Raw genomic sequence first — 14610 nt, forward strand, 5'->3', positions numbered from 1 at the left:
ACTATGCTGTTTTTACTCTCCTCTGAGCTTTTTTTCCATTATTTTTATGGCTCTGGCTTCATTTTGTAAATTTTCTTCTTGAAATTTTTCTTTGAATTCTAAAATATGTATGTGGTTCTTTTCATGGCTTCTAGTTCTCTGAAAATGTTCAATGTCGTCTTTTTTCTTCTTTACCATAGTGTTATGACTGAAAGTTTGTGTCCCCCTAAAGTTTCTTTAAGTAGGTCTGTCCTCTGACACAAACATCAAAACTTATGTGTTGAAATCTTATATCCCAATGTGATGGTATTAGGGATGGGGCCTTTCAGAGGTGATTAGGTCACAAGGGTAGACTCTTCATGAATGGGATTAGTGCCTTTAAAAGAAGAGACACAAGAGCTTGCTCCCTCTGCTCTGCTCTCTGCCATGTGAGAACACAGCAAGACTACGTCCATCTGCAAACCAGGAAGCTGGCCCTCATCAGACAACAGATATCCTAGCATCTTAATCTTGCACTTCCCAGGTTCCAGAACTATGAGCTATAAATTTCTATTTTTCAAGCCACCCAGTCTACAATATTCTGTTATAGTAGTCCCTATTAACTAAGACATATAGTCAATAACGGTTATTTTAATGTTTGTCTCTTAACTCTAATATATACGGCCCCTTTGGGTCTATTTCTATGCTTACTGTTTCTGTTCATATTTCTTATTTCCTCATGTTTCTGAGAAATCATGATTTTATGCTGAATACTACAAGAATTGCTTGTAGAAGTGATTTGAGGCCTAGGATGGTGCTGTCTTTCTCCAGAGAAGATTTGTAACTACTTCTGCAAGGTTCTAGGGAGGACTAGCACTCTGAAATGTTTTCATTTACTTGCAGTAACTTAATGAACCTGTAGTCCCTATGAACACCTGCTTCTGGTTCCCCTTACTCTAGAGGTTTAGATTTAGCCTTCTGGATTCTAGATCAAAGTGAGAGGGGTTTCGTCAAGCATCCTTCCCCTAACAGACCCTAGAAAGCAATCCCTGTCACTTCTGCACTGAGACACTGTCTAAAGCACTGCGCAGCCTCTGGACCTCTTGGCCTTCCTCTTGGGAACCACTGTAAGCCCTCAAAGGAATAAGTGGGCCTCTGCTCTCAGATTCTTTACGGTCCTATCAGTTCTCTGGTTGCATGGACCAGATAGTTCAGATTTTTTTTTCATTTTTTCTAGTTGTCCTTAATGGTAGATTTGATTTTTGTTTGTTATTTATCTAGAAAAAGATTTTCTTTCTCCTTAGAATGTGTTAGTCTCACAAGGAGATGCCTGGCAGTTGGAATATTCTTGAGTCTTAAGTCCATTCTTCCCTCTGCAAAGAATTCTTCTGTTGCTTCTGGCTCACTGCTACTCCTCTTTCCGGCTCTCTGCTTCTAGGTCTCCTATTGATCAAATACCAGAACTCCCAAATCTGTCATATCTCTTCACCAACAATCTCTTTCTTGATATTTTTTCCTTGAACTGTGAGATGGTTCCTTCATTTACCTTCACAGATTTGTAACAGTTTTCAGCAGTGTTGCTTTGATTTTTACTACGTTTCTTTTAAGATATGATTTACATATCATAAAGTTCACCCTCTTTTTTTTTTTTTTTTTTTTTTTTTTTTTTTTTTTATCTTGAGACGGAGTCTCGCTCTGTCGCCCAGGCTGGAGTGCAGTGGCGCGATCTCGGCTCACTGCAAGCTCCGCCTCCCAGGTTCACGCCATTCTCCTGCCTCAGCCTCCCGAGTAGCTGGGACTACAGGCGCCCACCACCACGCCCGGCTAGTTTTTTGTATTTTTAGTAGAGACGGGGTTTCACCATGTTAGCCAGGATGGTCTCGATCTCCTGACCTCATGATCCACCCGCCTCGGCCTCCCAAAGTGCTGGGATTACAGGCTTGAGCCACCGCGCCCGGCCAAAGTTCACCCTCTTAAAGTACACAATTCTCTGTTTCGTTTTGTTTTGTTTTGAGATGGAGTCTCACTCTGTTGCCCAGGCTGGAGTGCGGTGGTGTGATCTCAGCTCACTGCAAGCTCCGCCTCCCGGGTTCACGCCATTCTCCTGCCTCAGCCTCCCGAGTAGCAGGGACTACAGGTGCCGCCACCACGCCCGGCTAATTTTTTATAATTTTAGTAGAGATGGGGTTTCACCATATTAGCCAGGATGCTCTCGATCTCCTGACCTTGTGATCCGCCTGCCTTAGCCTCCCAAAGTGCTGGGATTACAGGCATGAGCTACACACCCGGCCCAATTCTGTGGTTTTTAAAGGCATTCAGAGTTGTGCAACCATCACCACAAATTCCTTAACGTCTTAACATTCTCATCAACCCAAAAACAACAACAAACCAAACCCATTACCCCATTCACTGGTCCCCCATGAAACCACTAATCTACTTTCTATCTATATAGATTTGTCTATTCCAGACATTTCATATAAGTGGAATCACACAATAGGTGGCTTTTGTATCTGGCTTCTTCAATTAGAATATTATAAAGGTTTATCCATACTCTAGCAAATATCCGTACTTCGTTCCTTTTCATTGATGAGTAACATTCAATTGTACAAACATACCACATATGGCTTATTCATTTATGAAGGACATTTTTGATGAATAGAAAATTCTTGGTTGTCTTTTTCTTTCAGCAGTTTGCATACATCATCCCACCACCTTCCTGACCTCCATGGTTTCTGATGAGAAATTAGCTTACTCTTATTGATGATCCCTTATACACGATAGATCACTTCTTTCTTGCTGCTTTGAAGATTCTGTCTTTGGCTTTCAGTGGTTTGAGTATGATGTATCAAGTGTGGATCTCTTTTGAGTTTATCCTACATGGAGTTCATTGGGCTCCCTGGATATGTAGATTCATGTTTTCTATCAAATATGGGAAGTTTTTGGTCATTATTTATTGAAACATTTTTATCTTCCCCCTTCTCGATTTACTCTTCTTCTGGTACTCCTATTATACATATATTGGTGCACTTGATTGTGTCCCACAGGTATCTGAGGCTCTGTTCATTTTTCTTCATTCTTTTTTCCTTTCTGTTCCTCAGACTGGATAATCTCAACTGACCTGTCTTCAGGTTTGCTGATTCTTTCTTCTGCCTTCTCAAGTCTACAGTTGAGCTTCTCTTAATGAATTTTTCATTTCAGTTATTATAATTTTGAACTCCAGAATTTCTATTTAGATATCTTTATAGTTTCTATCTCTTCAAGTCTCTATTTGGTGAGACATTGTTCTCACACTTTCCTCAGTTCTTTGGACATAGTCTCCTTCAGTTATCTCAACATACTTAAAATAGCTGATTTACAAATCTTTGTCTACTAAGTTCAACATTTGTGCTTCCTACGGATGGTTTCTACCAACTGTATGGGTTTTTTTCCCTCTGTGTATGAGCCATACTTTGTTATCTGCAATGTCTCATAACTTCTTGTTGGCAACTACACATTTTAGATAATACAATGTGGGATCTCTGGAATTAGATTCTCCCCCTTCCCCAGGCTTTGTTGTTGCTGCTCTTTTGTGTGGCTGTTTCTTCAGTGCCTTTTCTGATTGAATTCTGTAAAGTAATACTCTTTGTCATGTGTGGCCACTGAAGTGACTGCTTCATTAGGTTAGTAGTCAGATAATGGTTGGACAGATGTTTCTGTAAATACCAGAATCACAGACCTTTGCTGTAGCTTTAGCTAACAGTCCCTGTGTGTATACTGGGGTGCATTTTCATCGTTCAGGCAGTCAGTTTATAACTCTGTCTTAGACTTCATGTGCTGCTTGCATAGAACCTCAGGGTCAATCTCAGGTACTTGCTTAGGGCCTTCTCAAGTCTCCTGAGTATGCACACAGCTCTGGACATGTGCACAGCCCTTCACGGGCCTTTGAGGTTCCCAGGAATATGAAAGAGCTTTTCAAATCTCCCTGTGAATATCTCATTCCCCAGCTTCCCCTTTTAAGGTTTTTTTGCTTAGCTTTTTGTTTGCTCCAACTGTTATCACTACCTCAGGCAGCTGTAATGTCAAAAAATGGACAGTGATTGTTTTTGACAAACATTCTCAGGGAAAAAACTGTTCCCACTGATTCTGAGTTAAGCCAAATAAAGGCAGGTATGGGATGTGGGGTTTTCCAGGGAACTGCCAGACAGGACAAATAATGACAACTCTCTAAGAAAGGGGCTTTTTGTAGGATCTCCAACCCCATTCTGTCCCCTTCAGTGACCTTTAGGCTATTGCTTTTCACTATAACATCAGAGATGCTGGCTTTCAAGGCTACCTGGAGCTAGGGAGAGGACGATAACGGGGCAAGTTTATGTGAGACCTGGTTGTTTAAAAGTGTGCAGCACCTCCTCCCTCTCTCACCATGTAAGATGCTCGCTCTTGCTTTTCCTTCTGCTGTAAATAAAAGATCCCTGAGGGCTCAGCAGAAGCTGAGAAGCCACTGGTGCCATGCTTGAACAGCCTGCAGAACCATAAGCCTCATAAGAGAAAAGAAACCTCTTTTCTTTATAAATTACTCAGCCTCAGGTATTTCTTTATAGCACTGCAAGAACAGACTAATACACCATTTTTCTTAAATAAATGCTCCCCAGAGTACTGTAGGCCTCTGTTAATTTTCAGAGTTCTGAAACAATTTTGACCATTTTTGTACACTCATTGCCTTTATAGAAGAGAAGATTTTTGGAAGTCTTCACTCTGCCATATCTGCCCTCATCATTCTTATTTTATTTTTTAAATGTCAACTAGTGGTTTAAAATTAGTAAATTGATTTTTATTTCCAAAAATTAATTTTCATTCTCTGTAATATCTTCTCATATATCTTCATGAACCTTCATTATTTATTGGATACAATAAAATACAAAGAGCTTAGGTTTTTCTGATCAATGAGTTTTGACAATCATAAACACCCATGTAAGCACCATCAAAACAAGATGGTACAACTTTTTCATTAGACTAGAAAGTTTCCTCTTATACAAATCTCCTCGTTTTGCAATCATTTTCTGATTTCCATCACTATTCTTTTGTCTGTTCTTGAATTTCATACAAACGGAATGTTTTGAGACTCATCTATGTTGTTACATGTATTGATAATTCATTCTTTTTTAAAAAGAGAGTCATATTCCACTGTACAATTTATTCATTCTACTGTTAATAGACACTTGGGTTGTTTTCAGCTTTGAACTATTAAATAAAGGTGACATAAATGTTGTTGTTCATGTCTTTTTGTGAACACTTTTTCATTTCTTCTGCATAATTACAAACGACTGAAATCTATTTAACTTTACGAGAAACTGTTTTCCAATGTGTTTGTATCATTTTCCACTCCCACCAGCAATATACAAAAGTTCCAGTTGGGTACAGTTAGTGTTTTTGTTGTTGTTGTTAATTTTACCCATTCTAATGGATGTGTTTTAATTTACGGTTACATGACGACTAACGATGTTAAGCATCATTTTATTGTTTATTGTTCATTTGTATAACTTATTTTGTCTAGCGTCTATTCAAGTCTTTTGCTCATTTTAAAAATTGGGTTGTTTACTTTTTTACTATTTATTTGTCCTTTGTGAAGTATATGTGTTGTGAATATTTTTTTCCAGTCTGTGGTTCATCTATTCATTTTCTTAGTGATGTCTCTTATGGACAGCAATTTCTTATTTTGATGAAATTCAATGTATCCCTTTTAAATTTTAGGGAGCGGTAGGCAGAGAAGCCCCTCCCTGACAAAAAGTATCTATGTCCTAATCCTCAGAAACTACGAATCGATGACATTACATGGCAAAAGAGACTTTACAGATGTGATTACGGGATCTTCAGATGGATCATGCGGATGGGCTCAATCTATCACAGAGGCCCTTAAAAGTAGAAGAGGAAGGCCTTAGGGTGAATCATAAAGATGTAACAACGGAAGAAGAGGCAGGAGAGATTCGAAGCATGGAGGGCCACTAGACCTGCCACTGCCAGCTTTGAAGATGGAGGAAGAGGACTATAAGCCCACAAGAGGAATGTGAGTGGCTTCTATGAGCTGGGAGCGGGCCTTAACTGATAGCTAGCCAAAAGCTGGGGTCCTAAAATTTAAAACCACTAGCAACTGAATTCTGCCAATGACGTGAATGAGCAAGGAAATAGATAGGAAACAGGCCCTAGAGGCCTTCTAAATAAATCCAGCCCTGCTAACGCTGATTTTCGTGTTGTGAGACTCTACGCAAAGACCCAGTGAGTACACTGGATTTCTAATCTAAGGGAACTGTAAGATCACATATTTGTATTGCTTTAACCTGCTAAATTTGTGGTAATGTGTTATGGCAGCAGTAGCAAACTAAAACGAAGTGCTTTTTGTGCTCTGTCCAAATCTATGCCTACCCTGAGTTTGAAAGTTCTCCTATTTTTCTTCTAGAGGCTTCAAGGTTTTATTACTATTTTAAGTTCTCTCTTGTTTCTTCCATTATGTCTGCCTCAACAGGAATCCCCCAATTTGACTGATCTACTTGTCTCTCCTTTAAGTTACAAAGTACCCTTAAGCAACCTGTGACCTCCCTCTACTTGCCCTTTTATCAGGTGTGAGTTTTCCTGACACCTATGCAAGGTAGGAATATTCAGGTCTTTCAGGCAGTAATGATGGCAGACGGACTAAGGTACAGCAGGTGGCCAAAGGCTGGGAAGACTGAGATTACTTTAAGGGTTGATGGTCCCATGGCCACCTTCAGAACATGCCTTCCTACAAGGGACATTCTCTCCTGGCCTCCTCCCGCAACCCAGCCTATCTAAATTTCAACCAGGGTTTGATGCCTGCCTCAAGTTCCATAGCTTCCATTAAGTTTTCTCTGAGCCTGCAGGCTCACTTACGTCACTCATTGGGCATATTTCCATAGAAACCACACACCTCTGATGTGTAAGCCTTGTCTCTCCAACCTGATCATCTGTAATCCCAGCTGAATAAACGCTAAATAAATGCTGTTGAGGTAAACTGCATACATTTGATTCAACAATGCTATATTCAAGAGTATATCCTAAGGAAATAATCAGCAAAATGTATGAAAGATCTATACATAAATACGTTCACTGTGATGGTGTTTATAATGGCAAATTGGGAAGAACCTGAAAGTCCAACAGTAGGAGGCTGGCTAAAATAAGTATGGCACAGTGCTATTAGAGCTCTAGGAAGGCATTTAAAATGATGAAGCAGATCCCATACATATTAAAAAAGATGTTTTGCTACATGAAAAAAGAATGTCAAGAGCACTATGATGACATGTTTGGAAATAATTCTATCACTTCCACAACCAAAAATCATGAAAAATCTCCATACAGTACTCTGTGAGGGTCAAACATATATACTTGGAAGGATATATACCAAAGTGATAACTGACAACCTCACTGCAATAAAGTTTTCTTTTTCTTCAACATTTTCTGTATTGAAGGTTTCACAATGAACATACATTTTTTAAATTGTAAGTTTTTATTTTAAAAGTCAACACATTTGTCCATTCAATAATTCAGCCCCTGCTCCTCCTTTTTTTTTGAGATGGAGTCTTGCTCTGTCGCCCAGGCTGGAGTGGAGTGGTGCCATCTCGGCTCACTGCAAGCTCCACCTCCCGGGTTCCCACCATTCTCCCGCCTCAGCCTCCTGAGTAGCTGGGACTACAGGCGCCGCCACCACGTCCGGCCAATTTTTTGTATTTTTAGTAGAGACGGGGTTTCACCGTGTTAGCCAGGATGGTCTCGATCTCCTGACCTTGTGATCCACCCGCCTCGGCCTCCCACAGTGCTGGGATTACAGGCGTGAGCCACCGCGCCCAGCTCCTCCCCTTTTAAAAAACTGGGGTAAAATTCACTTAACATAAAACTCATCCTTACTTTTTAAAGCAGTTTATTCCTCCATGTGCCCAATTAACATGACTATATTACTGTTTTCCATTCACCAGATTCAGAAATGTCCTGATTTCTTTTATAGGGGATGAGGATTTTTAACTCAATTATACCAACTGTCATCCTCTCTCCATATGCAATCATTTTAGCTCAATTTTTGTTAAATCCACATTGTCATGATGAAAGTTAAGCACATATTACTCATTAAAAACCATGTGGGATTCCTTCCACTTCCCTCTTGTGATGACCCTGTTTCCTGGATCCCATGACTTCTTTGCTCAGTGTGGTCCCTCTTTAGGATGGGAACACATCCTCCACTAGCTTCCGGAGAAAAGAATGCAGGGGAAGTAAATTTTTGCTGTACAACTCTGTGCAGCTGAAACAAGTTTCTTCCTACCCTCACATTTGACTGATAGTCTGGTTGGGCAGAGAATTCTGGGTTGAAAATATAATTAAAGGTGTTGTCTCACTGTCTTCCAGTTTCCAGTGTCCCTGAGACATTCCATGCCAGTTTTATTCCTGATCCTTGGGTATGATCTGTTTTATTTTCTTCCTGGAACTTTTTAGGATCTTCATTTTATTCTCTATGATCTGAAATTTCACCACAGCATATCTTGCTATGGGTCTCTTTCATTGTTGTGCTGAGCCTTGGTAGACATTTTTAACCTACAGACACATTCTTCAGTTCTTGGAGATTTCCTCTTTCTTTGCATTTCCTCCCTTACATTCTCTTCTGTTTTTTCTTCTAAATATTGGACCTTCTGGATTTACTCTCAAAATTTCCATTTCTATTTCTTACCCATTTTCTATTTTGTTTTTAAAATCTTACTTTCTGGAAGAATTCCTTGACCAACTTCCAAACTTTACAGAATTTTTTAAATTTTGTCTATCATATTTTAAATATCTAAGAGTGTTCTTGTTCTTCAATTGTTCTTTTTATCTTTATAGTGTCCTGGTTTTGTTTTATAGATATACCATCTTTTCTTGAGTATATAAATTATAATTCTTTTTTTTTTTTTCGAGACAGAGTTTCGCTCTGTTGCCCAGGCTGGAGTGCAATGGTGCAATCTCGGCTCACTGCAACCTCCACCTCCTGGCTTCAAGCTATTCCCGTGCCTAAGCCTCCTGAGTAGCTGGGATTACAGGCACCCGCCATCATGCCTGCCTAATTTTTGTATTTTTGTAGACACAGGGTTTCACCATGTTGGCCAGGCTGGTCTTGAACTCCTGACCTCAGGTGATCCGCCCACCTCGGCCTCCCAAACTGCTGGGATTACAGGAGTGAGCCACCACACCTGGCCAACATAAATTATAATTTCTTTGGAACTTTCTGCAATGTCTCAGTTTCTTCCAAATTCTATTTTTTGTTTCTTTTTCATTATTATTTTTTAGAGACAGGGTATCCCTCTGTGGCCCAATCATAACTCGCTGCAGTCTCAAACTCCTAGGCACAAGGGTGCCCTCCACCTCAGCCTCCTCAGTAGCTGGGAATACAGGTGTGTGCCACCACAGCCAGGTACTTTTTTTTTTTTTTCTTTCTTTCTTTTTTTAGAAACAGGGTCTTGCTATGTTGCCCAGGCTGCTCTCAAACTCCTGGCCTCAAGCAGTCCTCCTGGCTTAGCCTCTCAAAGTGCTAGGATTACATATGTGAGCTCCTGTACCCGGCCAGTAGTGTACTTACACTTTTATGGGTTTTGCAATTTGTCCAAGTCTTTTGGGGCTGGGGGGTGCTTAACCACCTTGATCTTCTTTGCCTCTCAAACAAGCAGTAGAATCCTCATGTAGCATAGGAGGAAACTGTTCCAGCAAGGTCGAGTGGCAGGCTCAAGGCCACGTGGTTAGCCTGGCATGGTCAAGGCTGGAATCCAGGTCATCTGACTCCCCAGGAGGTGCCTCTTTTATGTCACATCACCTCTTGGACATTGGTGCCAGGCCACCAACTCATGTTGACCAAGGAATGGGAAAAGGGGAGCGGAGTGCTGGGTAGCACTGGGCTCTGATGGAGAGGCGTCTCAGGCCTCTGGGTAAGCACAGGATGCCACGCATCACTGACCCCAGACTCAGCACATTCTGATCCACTTTTCAGTATATTCTTATCTGATCCTGAGAAAGACAGCACGCAGGTGCCAATGTTGCCTTTTATACAACAGGGAACTGAGGGCTGGAGAGTGAAACTCAGCCAACACAAGGCCTTGCAGCCGGGGGCAACAAAGCTGAATTCCACGCCCGGTTTTGCCAGCCCCTCCTTCCCTTTCTCCCATAGGGGTGGGGGTGGGGAGGGCTCTGTCGGCAGCTCTAGGTGGGCTCACCTCCCCGTCCCCAGCCCCCTGTGGAGAGCACACCCCCAAGGGAGCGGGCCCCATGCTGAGGAGCCAGGAACCTGTGGGCACGGAGCCTCCGAGGTGCCTTCCCATCCACAGAAGTTGACAGCTGTGAGGGCCCCGCCTTCTCAGAAACACTGCGGCAGTGGCGGCGGCGGCGGCAGCAAGCTCTCTGAGACAAGCCTATGTGCTGGTGGTCGTGTTTTTGTGTTCATTTTTAAGTAAAATATTTTTTAAGACAAAAAACAATGAAAGATACCTACCTAAGCTAAATTCTAAAATGGGCTCATCTGGGTCCTGTATATTTCCTGAATAGAAAAGAAATGACAGAAAAATCACCCTTAATAAACTTTTCCCTGTTTTCAGATTAAATGCACAAATAACCCTCTACTTTCCCCCAACAACAACAACAACAACAAAACTGCCATGCAAGACAATTTCTTTATTTTAAAAATACTTTGTTTTTGAGATTGCTAAGAAGCCCCTGACCCCACAGCCAAACCCCTGCTTCTCCTCGGATCTACACATCCACAACAGGGAGGGCTTTTACCTCTGCCTGGGCGTGAGCCAGCCAGACACTTGGACATTCCCACACTACCCTGCTGGTGCCCCCCACCACACTGGAAAACGAATGTAGTCAGGCTCCAGCAGAAGCGGTTCACAGGAAGAGGGCTGATGCCCCCCTTCCCTATTTCCTCATTCAACCAAAAGGATGCCAAACCAGGGTACCCTGTAGTCTAGGGTAGTCGTGGGGACTCATCGGGTCCCTCCCAGCACTGCCACAGTGTGGAGCCCACGCGCTGTGAGCTCATACCTGGAGCCCGGTGCAGGCCCTGTGAGGCTCACCTGCCAGAGAGAGGCCCAGCATGTCGGCCGCCACGTCGATGGTGGAAGCCCGCTGCACCGCACGGGCCCTGGCGCCATGGCGAGGGCTGTGCTCTCTTGCTGTCATGATGTCATTGGTGATAACGTGCTTCTTGATCCTGGATCAGACCACGCCTGATTACCCGGGAAGCCTTGGCACCGAGCCCTAGTCCGCTAAAGTGGCAGTAGCCCTGAGAAAAGGAGTACTGGTAAGAAATCAGGGGGATGGTGACGAGAGAAACCATGCTCTCATTTAGAAAGAACGTGACCTAACGGGGGCAAGGTACAGGGACAGGGTTCCCCAGCATGTGAGGAACCGGGGTGGACCGTCCGCTGCTCCCCGCCCCTTCCGGTCACTTCTTCTTCCCCACTCCCCAACACAGGGTGTCCATGGGATCCCTTGAGGATGTCCTGTCCTCTTCAATGGAGATATGCCACAGTGAATTACGGTTTTCATATAATCATAAAATATGGCTTTTGAGATTTTCTTGTTCTCTTTATTATGCTCTTCTGTTGGCAAGTCTTGTAGAACCTTTAAAAATTTAAATCAATTCAACACAGCCTCTGTGACAAGGGTAAGGGCTGCAGAAGAGTCTGCTGCCCACGGGCTACATAGAGGTGGCAAAACACTAGCAGGACGAAGCTCACAACTCTAGCCTGCTGGCTTTCTTCCCGGAGCTGCATAAACTTCACGTGTCTGGGTCTCAGGCTTTGCTTCCCGCAAAGCACGTAATCTAGGCCTAAGCGAAGTGGGGGGTGCTGTGCTGTGGAAAGGGAGGGTTCTGGGTAAAACACTGCCACAGGCTGAGTCAGACGCTTCACATGGCTCCGAGCTCCAGAGCTCACACTCTGCTCTCAGAACTAGGTTAAGCAGCAAGAAGGGAGTTTCAGGTTTTTCCAACCCTATGTGCTACAACTCCTGCTGTCTCTAGAAAGAACCAACCTTTAGAAGTTAAGATAATTAGACTGAGCAATAAGCCTGGTTTAAACTCTGTCTCAGGGGTCTTCCTATTTCCAGAGACAGCCCTGTCTTCTCAAACAGTGTCCACACCCTATGCCTGAAGGACCTGGGCGCCTGTCCTTGGGTTAATTCACCAAACAACTTACTGGACATGTTTGCTCTCGGACCATGTGGCATTTCTTCATAGAAGCACGTCCAAATCCATCATCTAAAAATAAGAAAGCGAAAACTTAACAAGCTGCTCAAACATGAAGTTCCTGAGACTGCAATGCCTGGGAACGTGGAGAGGCCAAGAGCTAATCCATGTTTGTCTGAGCTCCACACCCCAATCCAACCTTCTGGCTCAAAAATACAAGTTTTGCCCAAACCCAAAATGAATGAGAAAGAGAAAGCACATCTGCCTCTCCCCTGCAGGGCTGATCTGTTGGGGGAGTCTGGGCCTGTCCTAAAGAGCCAAGTAGGCAGCTGGGTGTGGTTTAGGGAGATGAGGAGATGAGAATCTGAGACCAGTTTCCCCACTCACAAACTACAGGCCCTGGGAGAAGCAGCAGGGCTCTCTAAGGCCCTGCCCTTCGGGATGGATGGGCTGCACCCGTCTCATGGGGCTGCAATGAAAACCAATGTGCATGAACAGGAGAGGGCTCTGCAAACTCCACTAGGCTCCCACAATGCTGCTGCTGCTGGGCCCCCAGGCCCCAGCCAGCCTCAGCACCACAGGGGCTGTTAGGCAGGCCTCAGGGCTTGGCTCATGAGCCATCCCTCTCAAAGCACCAGGTCGGGGAATCAGATGACAGCAAGAGCAGAGTGCTTAGCCCAAGGCCGACTCAGTGTCTCTTGCAGGCTGTGCTCCTATCCCTCCCATTAGGGGTGCCCAGGGACCTTCAGCCTGGGCATCTCCGCAGGCAGGGCAGTGTCCTGGTGGGGGAGCCACAATAAAAATCCCCAAGGGGAAGATTTGCTGGTGAACGTCAAAGGCACACAAGTGAAGCAATATGCAATGTGACTGGTAAAACAGGAAAGCGCTTACCATACTAACATCTGCTTTTTACAGTAATGCTTGTACACATTAACAAAACACTCACCAAAATGCAAGTGGCAAAAGGTAGGAATTCATAAATGAGGAACACACGTGGTAAACATTTTGAAAAAGTGACCAAACTCATTTAAGTAACACAATGCTAAATATGCTTTCCTTCACCTAAATTAGTCCTCCTAAAGAGTTTTGTTTGTTCTTTAATGAGAATACACACTGCTGGAGGACCTGGGGGAAGCTGTCTAGGACTCTCCTACATTGTTAGTCCATCTTAGAGTACTTCAAACATTCAGAAAGCCATCTGGCATTAATGATCAAAATGTGTAAATGGTAACAAAACTCTTGCCAATAGTCTAGAACACGGAAAAGACTACTGGGTAAAAATGCTTATTGTAGCATTACTTAAAATAATAAAGCAATCCAAATGTCCAGCTGCAGGTAAGAAAAGAATGTTCTGGAACATCCATAAGACACACTATTATCTGGCTATCAAAATGTTCATAATATAGCCAATAGACACATAAAAAGTTATTCAACCCCATGCGTCATGAGAGAAATGCAAACTGAAACCATGAGATACCTCTGCACAAGCACTAGAACAGCAAAAATGACACAGACCAACAACACCAAGTGTTGATGAGGATGTGGAGTAACTGGAAGTGACACTCTACTGGTAGAGCGTAAGTAGTCACCCATGCTGGAAAACTGGCCGTCTCTACTTAAGTTGAACATACACCTACCCTGTGACCTGGCATACAACTCAGACTGGGAGCTGCGAACAGAAACGCACACTTATGCTCACCAAAAGCCTGTAGAGAAGGTTTGGAGCAGCAACGTTCACAGGAGTAAGATACTAGAGACAACCTAAATGTTCGTCAACAGAACAGATGAAACAATGGGATGAGTCTCAGAAACAACGTCAAGGGGAAAAGTTAAGACCGTTCCAGGCAAATCCATTCATATGAAGTTCAAGCACAGGCCAAACGAATCTGTGGCGTTTGGAGTATGGAGAGTGGTCTCCTGAAGGGGTGGGTACTGACTGGGGAGAGTGAGAGGGCTTCTGGGGCTCTGGAAATGATCTGGGTGTGACTTACACACAGACTTTACTGTGTGAAATTCACTGAGCTCTACGCAGGTGATTTTTATACCCCAATACAAAGTGTATACAAGACAGCATAGCAAAAAAAAAAAAACAAAAAAAAAAACACTGACGTCAGTTCTGCATCATGTGTTTTTAAAGAAATAGCCCACCTTTGCTCTGTTTGCAGCCGTTTAAAGAGATACTGTACAGAGGGGAGAGCCAGCAGGAGGCTGCATCAAGACGACAGCCATGCTGGGGGTGTGATCATGGGGAACTGTCTTCCTCCTTCTCTAACGGCCGTCCTCTTGTGTCACTGAAGATTGCACCCCATGCTGGCCAGAGGCAGGGCAGCATCCCAGGCATGATTTCAGCTAGAAGAAAGGGTTCCTCTCTTCTGAACCTCTTCCCAGTGTCTCCAGCCTTCCATTGCCTGCCTTGCCGCCCAGCTCAGCCTGCTAGTGAAGGTGTCCGTCACCCCCTTCGGTTGCGA

General features: G+C 43.5%; 1 protein-coding gene across 9 annotated transcripts in view; it reads right to left on the reverse strand.

Annotated features, from left to right (window-relative positions):
• The window catches only part of INPP4A (inositol polyphosphate-4-phosphatase type I A), a 146249-nt gene that overhangs the window by 59240 nt on the left and 72399 nt on the right, over nt 1-14610 (reverse strand). For all 9 annotated transcript variants that reach the window (XM_025354440.1, XM_025354445.1, XM_025354439.1 and 6 more), the window contains exons 2-4: nt 12153-12214; nt 11028-11236; nt 10445-10489 (exon numbers count right to left, since the gene is read on the reverse strand). In XM_025354440.1, the coding sequence (XP_025210225.1) occupies nt 10445-10489; nt 11028-11133 (151 nt within the window). In that variant the 5' untranslated portion in view covers nt 11134-11236; nt 12153-12214. The remainder of the gene's footprint in view (nt 1-10444; nt 10490-11027; nt 11237-12152; nt 12215-14610) is intronic.

This window comes from Theropithecus gelada, chromosome 13 (assembly GCF_003255815.1).
Source record: "Theropithecus gelada isolate Dixy chromosome 13, Tgel_1.0, whole genome shotgun sequence".
Classification (NCBI taxonomy): Eukaryota; Metazoa; Chordata; class Mammalia; order Primates; family Cercopithecidae; genus Theropithecus; species Theropithecus gelada.